This window comes from Boleophthalmus pectinirostris, unplaced genomic scaffold (assembly GCF_026225935.1).
Source record: "Boleophthalmus pectinirostris isolate CB_2022bp ecotype Guang Dong unplaced genomic scaffold, ASM2622593v1 HiC_scaffold_8, whole genome shotgun sequence".
Taxonomy (NCBI): Eukaryota; Metazoa; Chordata; class Actinopteri; order Gobiiformes; family Gobiidae; genus Boleophthalmus; species Boleophthalmus pectinirostris.
In genome coordinates, this window is record NW_026571515.1 from 15,304,402 (window position 1) to 15,326,649 (window position 22,248).

At 40.5% G+C, this 22,248-nt stretch overlaps 1 protein-coding gene across 1 annotated transcript in view; it reads right to left on the reverse strand.

Annotated features, from left to right (window-relative positions):
• The window catches only part of plxnb3 (plexin B3), a 212,713-nt gene that overhangs the window by 45,685 nt on the left and 144,780 nt on the right, over nucleotides 1-22,248 (reverse strand). The window contains exons 3-5 of the mRNA XM_055165762.1: nucleotides 18,012-18,455; nucleotides 11,541-12,267; nucleotides 2,225-2,404 (exon numbers count right to left, since the gene is read on the reverse strand). Of these exons, the coding sequence (XP_055021737.1) occupies nucleotides 2,225-2,404; nucleotides 11,541-12,267; nucleotides 18,012-18,439 (1,335 nt within the window). The 5' untranslated portion in view covers nucleotides 18,440-18,455. The remainder of the gene's footprint in view (nucleotides 1-2,224; nucleotides 2,405-11,540; nucleotides 12,268-18,011; nucleotides 18,456-22,248) is intronic.

Below are 22,248 nucleotides of genomic sequence, written 5' to 3' on the forward strand. Positions count from 1 at the left end.
ATGTGTCAGAACCCCCAAGAGCGGCCCCTGGGAACCCTTGCCCCTGATTGGTTACTGTCCCCAGGTGCATTCTGGGTATTGGCACAGATATCAAATGGATTTAATATTTGATGCTATGAAAAACAGGAGCCAGGTCGGAACAAACTGGGATTAAACCAGGTCTAAACCAGGTCTGAACCGGGTCTTAACTTAGAATAATGCTGAGAAATGAAAGAGAATTTGTCTTAATTTGAGCGTGTTTGTGTATTCGGCCTGCGGGCTGATGCTGAACACTGCTGCTGGAAAAATATAATTGTAGAAACAAATCAAAATCTGACACTGCTCCCTGTGCAGTTATGTGTGTGTGAGTCAGCCAGAACATTTACCGTCATACATCACAGAAAATAATGACGGAAGAGACCGCATTTGACCAAATATTGAGTTAAACCCGCTTCTTCTGCTTCCTTTATCTTTGTACAAAATATAGTGTGTGTACGATCTGCATTCTAATATGGGACTTTTATGTTTAGGGCTGTAGTTGACTAAAGAAAAGGAAAAGACTAAAATCTCTCAAAACTATTACATATCTACTAAGGATGTAACAAAAACCAAAATATCATGATATCGTATCGTCAAAAGTCTCACAATAATATCGTGGACTGTCACAATATATCGGATTACAAGTTTCATAGTTGCATTAGCTAATAAACATCGAGAACTACATATCCCATGATTCATTTCAGCGCAGACAACATGAAGAAATATGTTTTTTACTTGAATTTTTGGGATTATGACGGAAATAATTCACACCAAAAATATTATTTATAGTATTTTAAAAGCAAAAAAGTTTCCCATTTACAATTATATCAGCCTCTTTAAAATATCGAATCATGATAATATCGTACCAAGAGATTTGGATATCGTTGCATCTCTAGCATCTATGTATCTGTCCTGAACTGCACTCACAAAACTACATCTGCAAATGAGTTCAAGCAGAAACTAATATTTATGCAGGAAAACATATTCGGAAACAGTGCACATAAAACTTGCAAATTGTGAGTTTAATTTGCCTTTTTATATATAAATACTGAAAATACCAAATTTCCAGCTAACTTCATTCACTAACTTCTCCTTTTCGCTGCTTTCCCATGCAAATCCTTATAATCTAAATAAAAGAATTAGTCAGCTAATACACAATCAACCGTTTAATTGACTAAAGACCAACAGCCCTGCGTATGTTAGTTTAGATCAAATTCAAATTCACAAAGGACCAAAATTTAAAATTTGTAGGCCAAACTAAATATTTATTTAAAAATTTCAACAACACCTGCCTGTTTTCTCTTCTTTTGAGATATGTAATGTTAAACATTCTCTTATTAAAATAAATGTTTAGTAATAGTTTTGCTTAAACACTGAATCCGGAACAAACATAATATAAAATAATAACAACATTTTAAATAAATAATGTCTCTATAGTCTATCTGTAGCCAGCGGGCCAGCTCTAATACATATTTGATATGATCTCATGGGCCAAATATAATTATATCATGGGCCAAATTTTGTCCCCGGGCCTGAGTTTGACATGTCTGGTTTAGAAATTCATCCTAAGGCTCTGCAATCAACTGAATTTTTTATTGCGATTTCGATTTGTGACAAACGATCTCCAAACTCATATAATCGCGTTGAAATGAAAAGCTTAACAAAGTTTATTTTGGGATATTTTTAATATAAATACGTATATTTATTTTATTTTTTAAATATAGAGATTGTAGAACAGCTGGACATATAGTTTATTTTAGATACATTTATGTTTTTCTGCATTATTTATTTATTTGTTTTAAGTTTTTTTTCTTTTTTTTTTACACAGAAATGCTGAATAAATGCATTGTATAACAAAAAAAAATAAATCATTTGAATAATTGTGATTTCAAAATTGACCAAAATATTCGTCATAATGATTTTTTCCATTATCGAGCAGCCTTAGTTCATCATTCATTGAAGTGATTTCTCACTTAAAAAAAAAAAAAGAATTTCAAATTGAAAATGTCAATTCCAAAAACCCAACCCCCCCCCCCAAAAAATTGTCTTTTTTTTCACCTATACTGTGTAGCCCTAAATCAAAACCAATCTAAACCTAAACCAAACCAAATCTTTGTAGGAAAGGGAAAATCTTGAGATCTTGATGATGCTCATGTACGGTGGCCTCCAGGGGACATAATAGGCCTGTGGCGATGGTCGTACTCACCTTGTGCAGTGTCCCCTCGCGGTCCCCCAGAAAGGCGATGGTGAGTCCCGCCTCCGTTGCCGTGGCGACAGCAGACAGGTGGGTGGTGGAGGTGAAAGTGGGCGTGGCGTTGAGAGGGACCGTGCTGGCGATGGGGTTGGGCGTGTGCTCCCCTCCACACGGGTAATCCACCAGAGACGCCTGGCAACGGAACAGAGGGTTAGACCAGGACTAAACCAGGACTAAACCAGGAATAAACCAGGACTAAACCAGAACTGAACCAGGACTAAACCAAGACTAAACCAGGACTAAACAAGGGTTAAACCAGGACTAAACCAGGACTAAACCAGGGCTAAACCAGGACTAAACCAGGAATAAACCAGGACTAAACCAGGAATAAACCAGGACTAAACCAGGAATAAACCAGGACTAAACCAAGACTAAACCAGGACTAAACCAAGAATAAACCAGGAATAAACCAGGACTAAACCAGGAATAAACTAGGACTAAACCAGAACTGAACCAGGGCTAAACCAAGACTAAACCAGGACTAAACAAGGGTTAAACCAGGACTAAACCAGGACTAAACCAGGACTAAACCAGGACTAAACCAGGGCTAAACCAGGACTAAACCAGGACTAAACAGGGTTAAACCAGGACTAAACCAGGACTAAACCAGGACTAAACCAGGGCTAAACCAGGACTAAACAAGGGTTAAACCAGGACTAAACCAGGACTAAACCAGGACTAAACCAGGGCTAAACCAGGACTAAACCAGGACTAAACAAGGGTTAAACCAGGACTAAACCAGGACTAAACCAGGGCTAAACCAGGACTAAACCTGGGTTAAACCAGGACTGAAACAGGACAAAACCTAAAGATCTAAACCAGGACTAAACCAGAACTTAACCAGGACTAAATCAGGACTAAACCAGGACTGAACCAGGACTAAACCAGGATTAAACCAGGATTGAACCAGGACTAAACCAAGACTGAACCAGGACTAAACCTAAAGTTCTAAATCAGAACTAAACTAGGACTAAATCTAAAGACCTAAACCAGGACTAAATCTGGACTAAACCTAAAGATCTAAACCAAGACCTAAACCAGGACTAAACCAGAACTAAACCAGGACTAAACCTAAAGATCTAAACCAGGGTGAAATCCTAAAAAATAAACCAAAGGAGGATTGAACTATAACTAATTCTAGACTACACCAAACCAGCTCTGAGTAAAAATCAAACCAGGGCCAAACCATGACCAAAACCGTTGCCTGGAATGTTCCACAGTATGGCATTAAACATATCTATCTTAGTGTTATTGAAAGTATCACTAAAGACCTTAAAAGCAAATACATTTTTACTGTGAGAGGGCTTGGCTCTCATCCACAGACCTGACCTGGATCTTACTGTGGAACTTTAACATCTCCATGGAGACAAGCAGGCAGTGGACCCTCCTCCAGAAAAGTTACACAGTGTTCCTTTAAGCAATAAGCCACATGATTTATTGGAAAATATTATAAGACACTGTATGCAAATTGTAAAGCTATTTTCAATTACTCTCTGTGATTGGACAGAGCTCGACTTCAGGCGTTAATAATTTAAAATTATTCACAATATTTTCCACTAAACACTTCATTAAAGCGACTAATGCAGCTTCATTTTCCCACAGAATTCCCCGGAATCAATCCAGGACTGAACCGAGTCCTGAGACTGAAGAGAATCAATAGAGATTAACTGGGTCAATAGAAACAGATCTAAAATAAGAACCAACCAGGACTAAACCAGGACCAAACCAGGACTGAACCAGGACTAAAAGAGGACTATACCAATACTACACCAGGACTATACAGGACTACACCAAGACTAAACCAGGATTAACCCAGGACCAACCCAGGTCTAAAACAGGACTGAACCAGGACTAAACTAGGACTAAAACAGGACTACACCAGGACTAAGACTAAACCAGGACTAAACCAGGACAAAACCAGGATTAAACTAGGACTGAAACACAACTAAATCAGAACTGGACCAGGACTAAACCAGGACTAAACCAGGACCGAACCAAGACTGAACCAGGACTGAACGAGTACTAAACCAGGATTATACCAGGACTAAACCAGAACTAAACTAGGACTAGACCTGGACTAACCCAGGACCAAACCAGGACTAAAATAGGATTAAACCAGGACTAAACCAGGACTGAAACAGGATTAAACCAGGGTTACACCAGGACTAAACTGGGACAAAACCAGGACCAAAACCAGGATCAAACAGGACTAAATCAGGACCAAAACCAGGACTAAATTAGGACTAAACTAGGTTGTTACCGGAGCTGAACCAGAACTGAACCAGGACTAAACCGGGACTGAACCAGGTCTGAATTAGGACTAAACCAGGACTAAAACAGAACTAAACCAGGACTACTCCAGGATTAAACCAGGACTAAACCAGAACCGAACCAGGACTAAACCAGGACTAAACCTGGACCAAACCAGATCTAAACCAAGAACAAAACACGAGAAAAAACAGGACTACAAAGGACAAAACCCGGGCTACCAGAATTATACCAGGATTGAACCAGGTCTGAATCAATACAGATTAACTCATTCAATTCAGCAGCGGATCTACAATCAGCGCAGACACCTGAACCAGACTGAGGAGGGGTCACAGAGGTCAGGGGTCAAAGGTCACGACGCAGGAAATGAAATACAAGTAGTTTCCTGTCACCCCTCTTCCTTCCTTGGACCACTGAGACTGCAAAACCCCAGAAGAGCTGCAGATTTGGAAAAGAAAGATCAAAATTTGCCACTTGAAATGAAAAATGTGAACAGAACTAGTTGATTTTACAACAACTAGGATGCTAACACACACTTCTGGGTTTGCAGGATGATAAAACACTCTCTAACTGGGTGCAGAAAGAAAATAGCGGTTTCAATTTGACCTTAAAATCTGCTTTGGGGCATTTTAACATTTTAATTTATTAAATAAATAAAAAATCTGGTACATAGTGAAACTGAGGTTATAATCGGTTTTATTTTCATATTTTCTAAGATCACGGAGGGAAGTGGAAACAAAAAGCTGGCGGAAATATAGAAAATGGATGTCACAAAAATAACTTAACTCAAAAGAAGGAACTTGTAAATGTATTTTTTATTGTGGATACTGTGAGTAAAGCAGTTGTGGGTTTGACTCAGGGGTTTAGTGGCCGTTGAACCACTTGTCTCCACGTGAAATGTCAAACCGGAGTTAAACCAGGACTAAACCAGGACTAAACTAGGACTGAACCAGGACTAAAACAGGACTAAACCAGGATTAAAACAGGACTAAACCAAGACTAAACCAGGTCTAAACCAGGACTAAAACAGGACTGAACCAGGACTAAAACAGGACTAACCCAGGACTGAACCAGGATTAAACCAGGTTTAAACCAGCTCTAAACCAAAACTGAACCAGGACTGAGTGTCGGGACCGGCCCATGTAGACTGTCAGGTGATCGCAGGAGAAAGGAACAGCACAGAGCTCCGCGCCCCACGGGGAGTAAACGCAGCCGTCGACCAATCGCGCTTTGTGGACGCCCTGCTCCTCGGGCTTGGGGTTCTCTCTCTCGCTTTCAAGTCCAAAATTAGTTCTTGTTTAGTCCTAGTTTATTCCTGGTTTTGACCTGGTTTAGTCCTGGTTAAGTCCTGGTTCAGTCCTGGTTTAGTCCTGGTTTTGACCTGTTTTAGTCCTGGTTCAGTCCTGGTTCAGTCCTGGTTCAGTCCTGGTTTAGTCCTGGTTCAGTCCTAGTTTAGTCCTGGTTCAGTCCTGGTTCAGTCCTAGTTTAGTCCTGGTTCAGTCCTAGTTTAGTCCTGGTTCAGTCCTGGTTCAGTCCTAGTTTAGTCCTGGTTCAGTCCTAGTTTAGTCCTGGTTCAGTCCTGGTTCAGTCCTGGTTTAGTCCTGGTTCAGTCCTGGTTCAGTCCTAGTTTAGTCCTGGTTCAGTCCTAGTTTAGTCCTGGTTCAGTCCTGGTTCAGTCCTGGTTTAGTCCTGGTTCAGTCCTGGTTTAGTCCTGGTTCATGTGCTGTAGCCTATGGTTTATGTGAAGTGTGATTAACAATAATGACACTTGAGGTGAACAGTTGAATGTTATTACTGTTGTGTTTGTCTTCTGTCTGTATTTAAATGTTCTTTATGGACCCACTGCAGTCTGAAACAAAGCTTGATTGAGTTTTAAAACCAAGTATTTTAAAATTGATTAGAGAATATGGGGGAAAAAATGTTATATTTGCCGGGCACTTACTGTGTAACAAATATGACATTAAACATGATGATGTACAATAACTGAATGTAACAAGTTAATACAGGATGTCTGTACTTTGAATTAAATTTATTATTACTTATTTATTTACTGGTATATTTTTCTTCTATGTACCTTCTTTACCTTGACTGTGAAAGGTGCAACTTTGTCAAATGAAAACAGAAAGCACACACCAAAGTTCTTGTAGATTTGCAAATGCAAGGAACAGTAAAATAAAAGTGGAAAAAATGCATAGCACATTCATATGGCCGATGTCCAAAAGCTTTATTATTTTTAAATAACATTTCGACAAAAAAAGCCTTCGTCAGATATTTTTCTTGCTTTGGACCACAGTACCCCAGCACTCGCACTGTGGAAGAAAAGAAAAATGATCTTTTTGCAGAAACATTATTTAAAAATAAAACTTTTTTGGACATCAGCCATCTCAGTGTGCTATGCATTTTTTCACTTTTAAAGGTGCACTATGTAACTTTTCTGGATAGAGTCCGCATCCTGTTTGTCTCCATGGAGATGTTTTGGTTAAAATTGTCCACAGTATTTTATTAAACCAACCTGTCTTGCATTTATTCAACTACTACAGGTGTTATTTATTGCTCAAAAATATATTTAAAAACATAAATTCTCACTGTGAGTGGGGTCGCCTCTCCACAAATCTAACCTCTAATGTGACTTTCAAGTTTCAGTCAAGATTCTTAAGTTTACGGTGATACTGTGGAACATTTGAGGCACATTTCCATGGAGACAAGCAGGTGACAGACTCTTCATCGGACAAGTTACACAGTGCAAGTTAAAAGTTGTATTTTAATTTGAATACACGCGTTTGAAATAAAGAAATAAACTCGTAAGCGTATCCTCACTGTGTTATTGTGGCAGAGTGGTTAATCTGGTTATATCTGGGTTCCTGATCTCTCTGTGTACGTGTGTTTAAGTTCACTTTTTCATTCCCTTTTTTCTCCCACTTATTTCTGCCCGTCCAGCCCGACTCCAAATGTAACAAATGAATGGCTCTGGCTGAAAACACATCTTTCTGTCATATTGTTTGTTTCAAGGTCCACGGAGCAGCAGAGGCACTTACACTTGTGAAAGACACTAATAGATTCAGCGCAGATCGCACCAGTCAGACGCCATTTGGGACTCACAGCAACTCCCAGCTGGAGCCAGGAAACAGCCGAGTGTCAAGGGAAATATATTATCAAGTTTAGATACTTCTCGTGCATTAACATCACCCCCTCAGTGTTTTACAAAACAGCTCACTCCAGGTGCTTTTCAAAAAAACAACACCGACATCAACTCAAGTTTATCTACAGCAGCGATTCTACAGTGTTCCTCTGGCTCTGCTCCTGTCTCTGCACCTGTCTCTGCACCTGTCTGCTCATCTGTCTCTGCACCTGTCTGCTCATCTGTCTTTGCACCTGTCTCTGCACCTGTCTCCACATCTGTCTTTTCCTCTGTCTTTGCACCTGTCTGATTCTCTATATCTGCTACTGTCTGCTCCTCTGTCTCTGCACCTGTCAGATCCTCTGGCTCATCACCTGTCTGTTCTTCTGACCCTGCTCCTGTCTACTTCTCTGTTTCTGCTCCTGTCTTTGCTCTCCTGATTCTGCACCTGTCTGTTCCTGTCTCAGCACCTGTCTGCCCCTGTCTCTGCTCCTGTCAGCTCCTCTGTCTCTCTGTCACTCTGTCTGCACCTGTCAGCTTCTCTGTCTCTGTCAGCTCCTGTCACCTGTCACTCTGCTCCTGTCAGCTCCTCTGTCTCTGCACCTGTCAGCTCCTCTCTCTGCTCCTGTCAGCTCCTCTGTCTCTGCACCTGTCAGCTGCTCCTGTCAGCTCTCTGTCTCTGCTCCTGTCAGCTCCTCTGTCTCTGCTCCTGTCAGCTCCTCTGTCTCTGCACCTGTCAGCTCCTCCTGTCTCTGCTCCTGTCAGCTCCTCTGTCTCTGCACCTGTCAGCTCCTCTGTCTCTGCACCTGTCAGCTCCTCTGCTCTGCACCTGCACCTGTCACCTGTCATCCTCTGTCTCTGCTCACCTGTCAGCTGTCTCCCTGTCTCTGTCAGCTCCCTGCTCCTGTCAGCTCCTCTCATGCTCTCTGTCTCTGCTCCTGTCACTGCTGTCCTCCTCTGTCTCTCCTGTCACTCTGCTCCTGTCAGCTCCTCTGCTCTCTGTCACCTGTCAGCTTCTCCTGTCTCTGCTCCTGTCAGCTCCTCTGTCTCTGCTCCTGTCAGCTCCTCTGTCTCTGCTCCTGTCTGCTCTGTCTGCTCCTGTCTGTCCCTGTCTCTGTCACAGTAATCTCATCCGTTTCATATCACAAACATCATGTCCGTTGCGTCGCCACATTCACTGCTCCTTTAGCGTTGGCTCGTACAGATGTGGGTCACGTCTGAGGCAGATGCTGCAGATTAAGTGTAATCTCGTCTGGATTAGGGTCGGGGGCTGCAGATGTCGCCCGGCGCTTAATCTGTGACGTCTCCTGTGACATCACCGCTGAGGAAGACTATGACATCACCAGTACCACTTGGATCAAAGCGTACAGCGCCGACAGTTTGTTAAATCTGCTTTTGAAGTTGTGTTGTGTGATCACTTTCCAGGCATTTTTTCAGAGATTCTGCTTCTCAGAAAAAGACGACGTCATTTCCAAGAATATAATAACTACTAAATGCCACTAAAAACTAAATGCAACAAATCACTGGTGTTTTTAAAACAGCCCAGTTGACCACAGTTTAAAACATTCTTGCTTGGCATTTTAACATTATTTTCTTCCATTGTGTGTTAAATTAACTAAAGATAATAACATTTTTACTTAATCCATGTGTCATTCGTTCATTCGTTTTTCAATATAAAACAAAAAATAAGAAAATAAAAAAAACAACTATTTTCTTCATTATTTGTCTCCAAAACCAGTTTTTGATGTTGTTTTTAAATGAATAATGGAAAAAATGGATAACGGCTGATTCCCCGTTTCCCATTTCCGTGACTTAAACTGTGATGCCAGACTAAACCAGGACTGAAACAGGACTGAAACAGGACTAAAACAGGACTAAACCAGGACTAAACCGTTTAAAGCCCTGGTCTGGTCCCAGTCTCAGTCCCGGTCTTAGGCCCAGTCTCAGGCCTGGTCTAATCCTGCTCTCAGTCCTGGACCTGGTTTAGTCCTGGTTTAGTCCTGGTTCAGTCCGTTATCTGTTATTTCTCAGTCTCAGTTCCGGTCCTGTTCCCAGTCTCAGTCCCGATCTCAGTCCTGGTCTCAGTCCCAGTCTCGTCCTGGACCTGGTTTAGTCCTGGTTAAGTCCTGGTTCAGTCCGTTATCCGTTCAACGAATGAACAAATGATACATGGATTTTACTTCATCTTAAAGGAGCACTATGTAACTTTTTGTTGGGTGTCCGTCAGGTGTTTATCTCTATGAAAATGTACACTGTATGTCTTTAAATGAATCTATTCAACATTTATTTCTTTACCTCTGCTTTTATTGCTCAAAAACTTCTCACTGTGAGTGGGGTCGCCTCTCCACAGATCTGACCCGTAATCTGATCAAGTGGCTCCACCTGCTTGTCGCCAGGGAGATAGATAAGTCTAATGCCATACTGTGGGGTATTACAGGCAAACATCGGGGAGAGCCAGGCCATCCGAAAAGTGTTTTTGCTTTCAAACTATTGTGTAAATAATAAAACGTCAAATACAAATGCTAAAATAATTGTATATTTAGATATTATTTATCAGTTAGTTCATTGTCAACTAGGGATAATCTCTACATCTGTGCGATATTTTCCCGATATGTATCTCACTGTATTTAATGGGATGTTTTGTAGAGGTAAAATTGTGAATATGCTATTTTTTTTTTCTTTTAAAATGCGATGAAAAGCCTTTGTTGAAGTTTCAAGGTTTATGGTAAATGGTCACAGTTTTATACAGCGCTTTTCCACCGTCAAGGAACTCAAGGGCAGAGAGTCAACTCATTCATTCACATGTACACGTGATGAATCTGATTTAAAAGAGCTTATAATAATGATTTTTTCAATGTTGTTTTCACTAAAACAGAGCAAAGGGTCAGGGATGGTCTATATAGTTCCTGCTTTCCTGCTGTTTTGAGCTATTGCTCCAACATAACAATAAATCTAAGCAAAGAAACATATAAATTGATAAATTTTGGTCATTGTTGGGCAAGTTACTTCAAAACTGTAATGAGTTATTTTTATGACTTGTTACTGTCATTTCAAAGTAATTTGTTACATTACAATATTACTGTATTTAAAATGTAAAATATTACAGGACTATTGCAGCACTTTAAGTTATTCTCATCAAAATAACTGTGCAAAGATGCCGAATTTTTGTGTCATATATGCACTGAACCAGGACTAAACCAGGACTGAACCAGGAGGACTAAACCAGGACTAAACCAGGACTAAACAGGACTAAACCAGAACTGAAGCAGAACTGAACTAGAACTAAACCAGGTTTAAACCTGAGGACTGAACCAGGACTAATCTTGGACTAGGACTTGGAATCTAGGACCGCCTGTGAAAAAACCCCGAGCCCGTGGAACTGGGTGTCTGCAAAGTGCGATCGGGCATCAGCTGTGATTAGCCCCGTGTAGCGTGGAGTTCGCACCAGTCTTTTTGCCCATGGTCACCCAACGATCTACAGGGTGCACCTCTGACATTCGGAACCATAATGATGGCATTTCACCGCTGCTGATATCGCAGTGATTTTAGCAAATTTGTATGAAGAAAAATGAAAAACCCACCACTTTAATCCAGGTTAAAAAAGCATTGTAATGCGCATTACTGACATTTGTACAGAGTAAAATATTAAAATTTTTTCCCTGTAATGCCGAACATTACTGCATTACAGCAAAAAACATTACATCAATGTGTTACTTTTAGAGCTCGTTACTCCCAACACTGATTGAGATGACATTTGATATTATATTGAGACTTAATTTTGATGATATGATATAACAATATTTTGGTTACTGTTACATCCCTATTGTCAACAACTCTATTTTAAGCTAAACCTGAATAAGTCCAAGTGGTGCATTTCTTTACCTTGGGCAGTTTGAGACACTTGGAGGAGACCTGGTAGGCGATGTAGACCTCTTCCTGTCTTCCTGCTTCGGTGTAGCACACTTCCTGCGCCCTCCTCAACATGGCGTCCAGCTGCTCCATGCTGTACACGCACAACGCCGTCCGACTCGTGGCCACCGGTGTCGAGGCCTGTCCCGCTGACATCACCACGAAGAGGGCGGGACTTCCTGTGTGGTTCCCTAGCCACGCCCCCTGCGCCAAATTGTACTTGAACGCGCCCTCGCACGACAACGGCATCTCAACGTAAGAATAAAAACTCCGGTCGGAAAGGCACAGTCTGGAAACATACGTCTGGTATTCTAGTTTGGGTCTTGTGGCTCGTCTTGAAAATAAGAAATAAACGTGTTTCCCATGCACAAACGCTTTCACAAAATGGTTATTATACTGAGAATAGCTCCCAACCACAAGTTTTCCCAGTTCATCTTCCTGGGAAAACATTCTTCTGGGCGGCTTTACAGGAGACAAGCGGCGTGTGGTGATTGGTGGGATGTCGCCAGGGCCTGTGGTGTAGCCTCGTCCAACCAGCATCAGGCGCATCCCGGACCCGCCCCTTCCTGTAGCAGGCCCCACCCCTTCTGTGCTGATGATAACGCCCACCGTGGAGATGCTGGGCTGGTTGGCGGCGACGTACTGCGTGTCGACCGGGTTTGTGGTGCGGTACAACAACTCGGTGATGTTTGACAGACTCCTGGAAAAGAAAAGACACAGATGAGTTTAATCAGTCCCCGACAAAGCAAGAGATATTAAAGACAAAGTAATGCTAAAATACTGTATTTTTTGGACTATAAGTCACTCTGGAGTCGCACCAGCCCAAAAATGCGTAATGAAGAAGAAAAAACATATATAAGTCACACCGGACTATAAGACACACTAACAATAGAACAGAGAATAACAGGCTGTTAACGTAATAAATGACCAAACTCTCTATCTCACTCCAAATCACTGAATCCACAGATTTCTTCATCCTCGGTGTCACATCTGAGCAATTCCACAACCTCCGCAGATAAACAGAGCACTACTTCCTCTTCTGTGTAGCTGTCGTCAGACTCAGCATCAGTTCCAATTAGAATTATTCCGACCTTTTTGAATCCCGACAGGATGGTTTTGGTTTTCACTGAACGTCCAGGCTTTGTCAATCCATCCAGTGACTTTCAGGGAAGTTTCATGGTGCACCCTCCCGCTTGTCACAAGTTTCTCGCTCACTCCAAACTTTTTTTCTGCTGCTTGATTACTGTTTCTGGCTGCATATTTCACTACTTGCAGCTTGTAATCTGCAAAATATGATTTTCTTTTTGGGGGCATTTGTGTTCAGTCTTCTCAGTCGTCTTTATAAGTTTGTTTCAATTTTTAATTTTCAGTGATACAGAAGTAATCGGCGATCGACTGACATGATACCGACAGGACAGAGGCTCTTTCTGCAGAAGACATGTGCAGTAGAGCAAAGTGACAGTGGTACAGGAGTAATAGTAGTAGCAGATACTGATACACAAGCCTAGGGCGCCCTCTGTCGGCTGTCAGTGTGAAAAATTTTAATATATATGTCGCACCTGAGTATAAGTCGCAGGACCACCCAAACCATGAAAAAAGTGTGACTTATAGTCCAAAAATATGGTAAGTTTTATAAGGACTCGATATGATTTGATTTGTTAACTATAAACAGTCTTTTGTTTACTTAGAGAAGACATATTTTTTGTATGAAATGGACCACAGACACTTCTATGTCAGTCCATGAACCATCCCGAAGCTGTTGTGTTTTTAAGGAGAGGTTAGAGAAGATTTGGGCAGTGTACCTCTAACAGTGATCATTAACACGATCCATGGAGTAATCAATGGTGTAATTAAGTGCTTAGAGATAGTGGTGAGTCAGCTCCTGTTGATATTAGCACAGTTTTAAAGTCTCACAGGTTTAAAAGCTCTGATCTGTCTGTGTTAGAGACAGGGCAGTGCAGTGAACGAGAGCTAATGACCCACGCTAATGTACAATACAAAAGGAGTGAACTATCCTACTGTTTATAAGACAATAAAGGTGCATTATTTGGCCATCCTAGGTGCTAATTTGTGACATTATATATCTATAAATATGTTACACAATACTTAAAGGTGCATTGTGTATCTTTTCAGGTCCGCCATCTACTTTTCTTCATGGAGATGTTACTGCTTTGTCTGAAATGTTTCAGAGTCTGCATTTAAACCTTTCTACCATCACGTGAACCAAACCAGGGCAAGTTACAGGTCAGATCTGTGGAGAGGCGACCCCACTTACAGTCAGAATGCCTGTCAGAATATCCCCCCACCGTGGAGTGTTATAAGTCTCATCTTAAGACCCACTTTTACTCTCTGGCTTTTATTTATTAATTAATTTTTTTCATTGTTTTATATTTTTTAGCTTTGTGCATTTTCACACTTTTTATTTATTGTTTTTAATTATGATTTGTGCCTTTTATTGTATTACCGTATTTTCCGGACTACAAGTCACTGCGGAGTATAAGTCGCACCAGCCAAAACATGCACAATGACTCAGCATCGGTTCCAGGTAGAATTATTCCAGCCTTTCTGAATCCCGACAGAATGGTTTCGATTGTCATTGAAGTCCAGGCTTTGTTGATTCATCCAGTGACTTCCAGGAAATTTGCATAGTGGACCCGCCCTGTTCCCGTGAAGCTGCTCTCTCCATCCCCGCTTTCCGTCAGTCCCTCACAAGTTTCTCGCTCACTCCAAACTTTCTTTCTGCTGCTCGATTACTGTTTTCAGCTGAATATTTCACTATTTGCAGCAGGACAGCGGCTTTTTCTACAGGAGCCATGCGCAGTAGAGCGAAGTGACAGTGGTACAGGACTAATAGTAGTACTAGACACTGACACACAAGACTAGAGCCTCTTGCGGCCGTCAGTCTGAAAATTTTAATATATAAGTCGCAGGATGTCAGAATAATTTTATTATCCCATATTTGCTAAATACTTGTGTGATATTCTAGGCCTATGAGTTAACCATTTATGTACTACAATTCTTTGATTTATAATGTACCAATCACTTGTCACTTGTTGAATAACCTCTGTGTGTTTGACAACTGTGTGCAGTGTCCTATCGCTCTAGTGAACCTCGAGATGATTCCTCACATGAAGCCAACTCCCACTGTCACACATGCAAGAGTTATGATGGTGTCTGACCAAACCTAAGGCACCTCCTGTTTGTACTATGCATAGCTGCACCAGTTTCTTATTATGTCTTTGCTGGTTTCCCCTTCCCCTTGAGAATTATCATTCTGTAACTAGGGCCTCCTAATTAAATAAAAGGGAGGAGAGCGGCCTTGAGTCATCAGAACGTGTGGAGACTTGGCCTGGACTCTCTGCCCGTTCTCCTCATGAGTAAAACTGAATTAATCTCTTGTCTTTCTTCTTGTTTTTAATGTTTAGATAAACCTAACACAGGATCACCCAAACTATGAAAAAAGTGCAACTTATAGTCCGAAAAATATGGTAATTTGTCTGTGCAGCACTTTGGAAACTGTCATGTTTATAAAATGTGCTATAGAAATAAAGTGGACTGGATTGTTTTTCTAGATATTTTTTCTAGGTAGGTCTGTTTAATGTCTATTTTACTGTTGAACATTTTCTTATTGTCTCTATAGAGTCAAATCTTTCCGAATTTTCAGAGCAGATTTTGCCGACACAGCAAAGCTACCAACAACTAGCATGCCAACACGCACTTCCTGATTACAGTACACAGCAATATATCTGTACTAAAGCAAGACTAACTTTGCTCAAATACATACAGGCCCTTGAAGTATAAGCTTAAAAAGAGTAAAAATCTACATAAGGTACATTATCCTTTTCTTTAACATGTAGACAGTGAAAAAATATTAAAGGTGCACTGTGTAACTTTTCCCGATAGAGGGTCCGCCACATCACCAGGCCATGTTACAGGTCAGATCTGTGGAGAAGCGAGCCTTTGAGGTAATAATGGATGTTTTTAGGTAGTTTTGAGAAGTAAAAACATCTGTAATTAAATAAATACAAGATATATTTGTTTAATGTCATACTGTAAAGCAAAACATCACCATGGAACAAGTAGACATTCCACCAGAAAAGCTACACAGTGCAACTTTAAGTTTAAATTAAAAGCAGTTCATATTTAAGCCATTCAGGGTGACGATTCAAGACAGCAACATCATACTGGCAGATGAACTTTTATATCACCTTAACAAAATAAGCGGCTGCTCTGATTTTCATGCTAAATCGAGGTCAGTCTACACGTCTTTTTTTTTGCTGGATAAACTCTTCACAGAACCACTAGCTGAAAGTGAGTTTTCGCCAGTGTCACCAAAATCTCTTCTCTGATTTCAAATGAATTCTTGGATACAAATCTGGGCCCTGGTTTCACTGCTGTCTCTGCTCCTCCTCTGACGGACTGGAGAGCTCTGCCACAGTCATGGAGACAGTGTGGAATCGTCGCCTCATTCACTGTCAAATGACCAACAACTCACAAAAGGCCAAATTTCAGTGCAACTTTCACAATTCTTGGTGTCTGAAAAGGGGCTTCTGCTGCGTACTTGTGATGCCTCAGAACTCAAACTTGTTTTTCAGAAATGAATGTAACTTTTCGGGTGGTGGGTCTGTCTCCATGGAGATGTTATTGCTTTGACTGGAATGTTCAGCAATTACAGGTCGGATCTATGGAGAGACGACACCTGTTTTTCAGGATATTTTCAGAATCATCAAATAAATGCACAATAATCAATGGGTCCATATTACACTATTTTCTGATCCGTTATAATTGTGTTTCCTCATCGAAAACAAACCCACTGTTTCATTCACACATGTTTAACACACAAACCCTGCATGTTTAGACCGAGTTCTTCTCTCAAACGGAAAATACTCAGTTCCACCTTGTGATGTCATGTGGTAATGCAGGAAGTGCTCCACTGTGTTTTTAAATTTCATATATCTTCACTAAAATCATTTAGATAATTTCAACCCTGGAATTTCGAGTCTCTATTAAACAAAAGGAAACTGCTAACTTGAAACCTACCACTATATGATGTCACTAAGTGGAACAGAGGATTTTGAGCTCTGGAATAGAGCCCTGCACTCCCAGTGCAGCACAGGACACACTTTGAAAGCTCATCGCGGGTGTGGGCAGGAGCGGGACTGGACAATGCGGGAGCGGGTGGGATGATAAACTGCAGTCCAGCAAACTAAATATGAATGTGAAGTAAAATATACAAATGATTCATTTTTGCCTATCATACATCATTTGTGCTGTATATTTTATTTGGCATTAAGAAAAACATTTTAAGCAGCCTAAATTTGCGAACATCATATAATCTTGCGCATATTTTAAACAATTCTTTTCCGCTTCTCCGTGTTTGATAGAGCTTAAGAACGCGAACATCCTCATCTTGCGAGATTTGCGGGCAGGAGCAGGACAAAATATTGCAGATGCAGGCGGGAGCGGGACTGAAAATTACAATTCTTTGCGGGAATGAGCAGGAGCGGGACTGAAAATTCTGTCCCGCGCAAACGTCTACTCTGGAATTATAGATAAAGTGTTACTCAAACATGTGTGAAAGAAACAAAACACAACTCCAGGTATGTTTTAGAGTAGGTAATAATGATCTAACATTATCTTAAAGCTCAGTCAATTTTGCGTAATATAGAACCTTCAAGTTTAATGCCACACTGTGAAACATTCCGGGCAATGTAATCTCCTAAGATACAAACAAGAAAAGTGACATAGTGCGACTTTGCAATTTCATTTTCATGAACATCATAGACTACATAAGTAAAATGAATGTTTGTGTACAATGCACCTCACAAAATAACACGGACTTGGAATGGGAGCAGGTGGTGGCTGTTTTTAAAGACTGCATTTGACATAAGATATTTTAAACTATTTATTACCTCCGCCAAGAAGGTTATGTTTTTGCCGGCATTTGTTTGTTTGTTTGTTTGTTTGTCTGTTAGCAACATAACTCAAAAAGTTATGGACCGATTTTGATGAAATTTTCAGGATTTGTTGGAAATGTGAAAAGGAAGAACTGATTTCATTTTGGGGGTGATCCGGAAGAAATCCTGGATTCTGGATCACTTTGAAATTTTAGTTAACATTGTGGTAAATGGGGCCAAAAATTTTGTTTCTCAATATCTCGGTTAATTATTGACCAAACCCCATGAAATTTGACTCAGGGATGGACAATGGGATCGTCTTTCATATTCCAAAGGCTGATCCGGATCTGATCCAGAAGACTGATTTTATCGCAATTTATATAAAAAACGGGGGTAGTCCTTGGCAGAGGTCTGCGCTCTCTGAGTGCTTTTCTAGTTCCTATTATTATTTATTCTGCTGTTGACAGGGACCTGAGTGCAGTGTTTAATTTCTGTGTATTTTTTTATACTGAAATGACAAATAAATTCTGATTCTGAATTATCTGACCTCTTTTCACAGATGCCCTGGAAGAGCGTCCCACACACGATGAGGCTGCCTGGCTCCGCCCTATTTCCCTCTGGCCCCGCCTCCTCCAGCAGAAGCAGCTTATTGTAATTGTGGGTGGGCGTGGCCGTGGGGCATTCGTCGACCATGATGGGGGGCAGGCAGTGGGACGAGTCGAGCTGTGGTCCAGTCTTGACGTGAGCCGTGACGCGGAGGTCGGAGGTCAGCTGGTACAGGTGGTCCACTCCCCCCACGTACAGCACGCCGGAGCGGGGGTCCAGCAGGAGGTGAGAGAGGGGGGTGCCTTCCAGGTCCACGCCGAGAGGAAGGGGAGACGAGGAAGAAGAGGAGGAGGGAGGAGGAGAGGCGGGAGAGGGAGGGGGGAGGAGGAGGAAGAGGAGGAGGAGAGGGGGGAGAGAGGAGGCCGACATGGCAGCTCCTCTTCACCTGAAAACAACAAAAGAAAGGACAACAAAAGGTTAGAGAAAGGTGAACCATGAACTTTTGTGTTTTTTCGATTCATAGCAATTCTTCCCAAACATCCTTATTTCTATGGAGATGTCATTGCTCTGCCTGGAATGTTCCACAGCATGGCATTAAACAGCTCTACCTTACATTTATTCAATTACAGGTGGTTTTATAGCTCAAAAATACTTTGAAAAACAGGCATTCTGACTGTGGGCAGGTGCCTCTCCTCAGATCTGACCTGTAAATTGACCTGCTTCAGTCTCCTTGAAGATACCATATTGCGAAACATTCCAGACAAAGCAATAATATCTCCGTGGAGACAAGCAGAAAAGCCACACAATGCACCTTTAAAGGCCGTCTACCTGAATTTTTTCCCCATTATTTGAGAAAAATGTGTCTTTCCCCAGTACAGATGTATTGTATAAGCTGTTTGTTGTCTGTGTCTGATTATAAAGCACTTATTGTCTTTTATCCATTAATCAGGAAGTGTGTGTTAGCATGTTAGTTACTGTTCTTCTCTGAGAGCTGTGATAAGCGCTCATAAACTCATTGTGGTGAATAATTAGGATGTTCAGAATGCATAAAGTGAGTGAAGAATAACTCTGGACCATTACAATCAGCTTAAAATGAACTTGTTCTGACCTTTTACACAACATCTACGTAAAGTTACATTGATATTATCACATGAGCCCTTTGTTAAAATAGTGTAAAAAAGTTCTTCTTGACCAAACCAAATGTAGCCAACAATAAAAATTATCTGGGTAGTAAAATTTAGACAAAAATAGTTCTAGGAAACACAAATTCATTCATTTTATGTGAATTCAAACACAAAAAAACAAGAAAAGTTACAAAATGTTAAGTTGTCGTAAATAGTCATAAATAAAATGATACAGTTTAAAAGTCAAGGTCTGGATGCTTGGAAAAGATAATCCTGAGTCCAAGGAAGTTCAGTCCAGATTTTGATACTTCAGAAAACCATTTATTTAGTCCAGTTTTGTTACACTGATAGCACTGATTTATATTTAAAGTCCTGTACCCAAAAATAATGTAATATTTGAGGACTGAAAGCTGGTAAATTTACAAAGCTCACTCCAGTGTATGAGGTATTTTATTTTCAATTTTTTTTTTGTAGAACCCCACAGATTGTTTGTTCTTTTATGCACATTAGTTAAAATTTTAAAAAAGCACAAATAAAAAGTTTTTAAAAAGTCCGGTACCCAATATTTTCCCATATATTTGAGCAAAATTTGGGTTACCTCAGTACAGATACATTGTCTAAGCAGCTCTTGGGGTCAAATATGTGAAGAAAAAATGTGCTGTCTGCATCTAATTATAAAGGTTTTATTATGGGAGTGTGCAAAATTATCAAAATATCTATATATTGTGTTACTACATTTGGTAATACAGTATCGTTATCGTGAGCTGCTGTATCAATATATCGCCATGAGTTTTTTCTTGAGACTTTTGTTGCTAATTTAGTGTAAGGAAACTTGTTTATGCAATACGCTTCACATATTCACTGTTTTGATGATTTAAATCAATGTTTTTCATATTACCGTATTTTTCGGACTATAAGTCGCACTTTTTTCATGGTTTGGGTGTTTCCTGTGACTTACACTCCAGTGTGACTTATATATTAAAAATTTCAGACTGACAGCTGGGGGCTAGAGCCAGGGCACTCTAGGTCTGTGTGTCAGTATCTAGTACTACTATTACTCCTGTACCACTGTCACTTCACTCTACTGCGCATATCTCCTGTAGAAATAGCAGCTGTCTCACTGCAAATAGTAAAATATTCAGCCGAAAACAGTAATCGAGCAGCAGAAAGAAAGTTTGGAGTGAATGAGAAACTTGGGATTGACTGGTGGAAAGTGGGGATGGAGAGTACAATCGAAACCATCCTGTCGGGATTCAGAAAGGCCTGAATAATTGTAACTGTAACTGATGCTGAGTCTGACGACAGCTACATAGAAGAGGATGCGGCGCTCTGTTTACCTCATGGATCTATGGTTTATCACCGAAGGTCGGGCAGAAGTGTCACAGAGGATGAAGAATTCAGTGGATTTAGTGATTTGGAGTGAGATCGGGAGATTGGTAAACTTATGTTCTGTTGTTTATGCTGTAATTATCTGAATAACTGTTAATATGTTACATTAACATATTAACGCCTATTTAACCTGTTGTTCTCTGTCCTGTTGTTATTACTGTATCTTGCCTTTCCAGATGAAATGTTGGTTCCTGGTCTCTGATTTTACAAAATATATTTCCCCAAAAAGTGTGACTTATAGTCCGGTGCGATTTATATATGTTTTTTTCTTCTTTTTTGGCTGGTGCGACTTATACTCTGAAGTGACTTATAGTCTGGAAAATACTGTAACTTTGAACAGGTAGTGGTTTAACAAAGAAATATTGTTGCTAAAATGGATTTGGTTATAAAAAAAAGTAATATAACATAGAGTATCATGTGCAGTATATTGATTATTCCCAGTCCTAGTTAGCATGCTAGTTGTTGTTAAATTTACCGCCACTGCAAAACTCCACGTTGGTGTCTGAGAGTTGTGAAAAGCGCTTATAAACTCGTCCCGGTGAATAATTATGATGCTCCGATTGCATGGAAGGAATAATATTGTACCACTGCAAACTGTTTAAAATGCACTGGTTCTGTTTTTTGCATTTTTAAAAATGTAAAAAATCAGGTACAGCACGAAATCTTCAGTTTTGGCTCTGCTCCTCACTTAATAATAAATCTATAAAAAAAAAAACATCACCCCGGAGTTGAAACTGATCCATCTCCGGAGGAATTTGACTGATGCTGAAGCTGGAGGGGGTTGCTGTGGTAACGCTCGGAGGCTGTTACCGCGGCGATGGACCACTACACCACCATTACAGTGAAGCACCTATTAATACACTCAATAAACAGTACTCAAGGGGAAATTACAGAGGAATCGAAGCAATTACAATGAAAGACTAAACCTGGGACTATAGGGCTAGACCAGGAATAAACCAAGGACTACACAGGACTAAACTGGAATTCAACCAGAGACTAAACAACAGGACCAAACAAGGATTCAGTCAGAATTAGGTAAAAAAATATAAATAAAACTGGACCAAATCAGGACCAAACCAGGACAAAACTGGACTAAAATAAGAGACTAAACAGAACTAAACCAGAATTAATTCAGGATTAGAAAAAAACACTAAAACTGGACTAAACCAGAAATAAACCAAGGATTTAGAGAACTAACCCTGGACTAAAACCAAGGATACAGGACAAGCCAGGATAAAACAGGACTAAACCAGGACTAGAACTGAGACTAAACAGAACTAAAACAGAATAAATACATCATTAAAACATTAGGATTGGACCAGGACTAAACCAGAGAGGGGGGAAAAAAGCAATTAACAGGGACTAAAACCACTGACAAAACCAAGACTCAACCAGGACTAAACCAGTTCTAAACCAGAGACAACACTTTCTGGCTTTCTCGTTGGGACTAAATCAGGTTTAGTTCTGAATTAGTCCCAGTTTAGTCCCAATTTTGATCCAATGTGCACCTTTAATGTTGATTTAAAGTGCCCATATTACACTATTTTCTGATCTGTGTTGTTTTGTTTTGTTTCATTCACATGTTTTACACACAAATCCTGCTTATTTAGTTCTTCTCTCAAACAGAAAACACTCTGCTCCACCTTGTGATGTCATGTGGTAATACAGGAAGTGCTCCATTATGTTTTTAAATGCCATACACCTTCACTAGAATCATTTGGATCA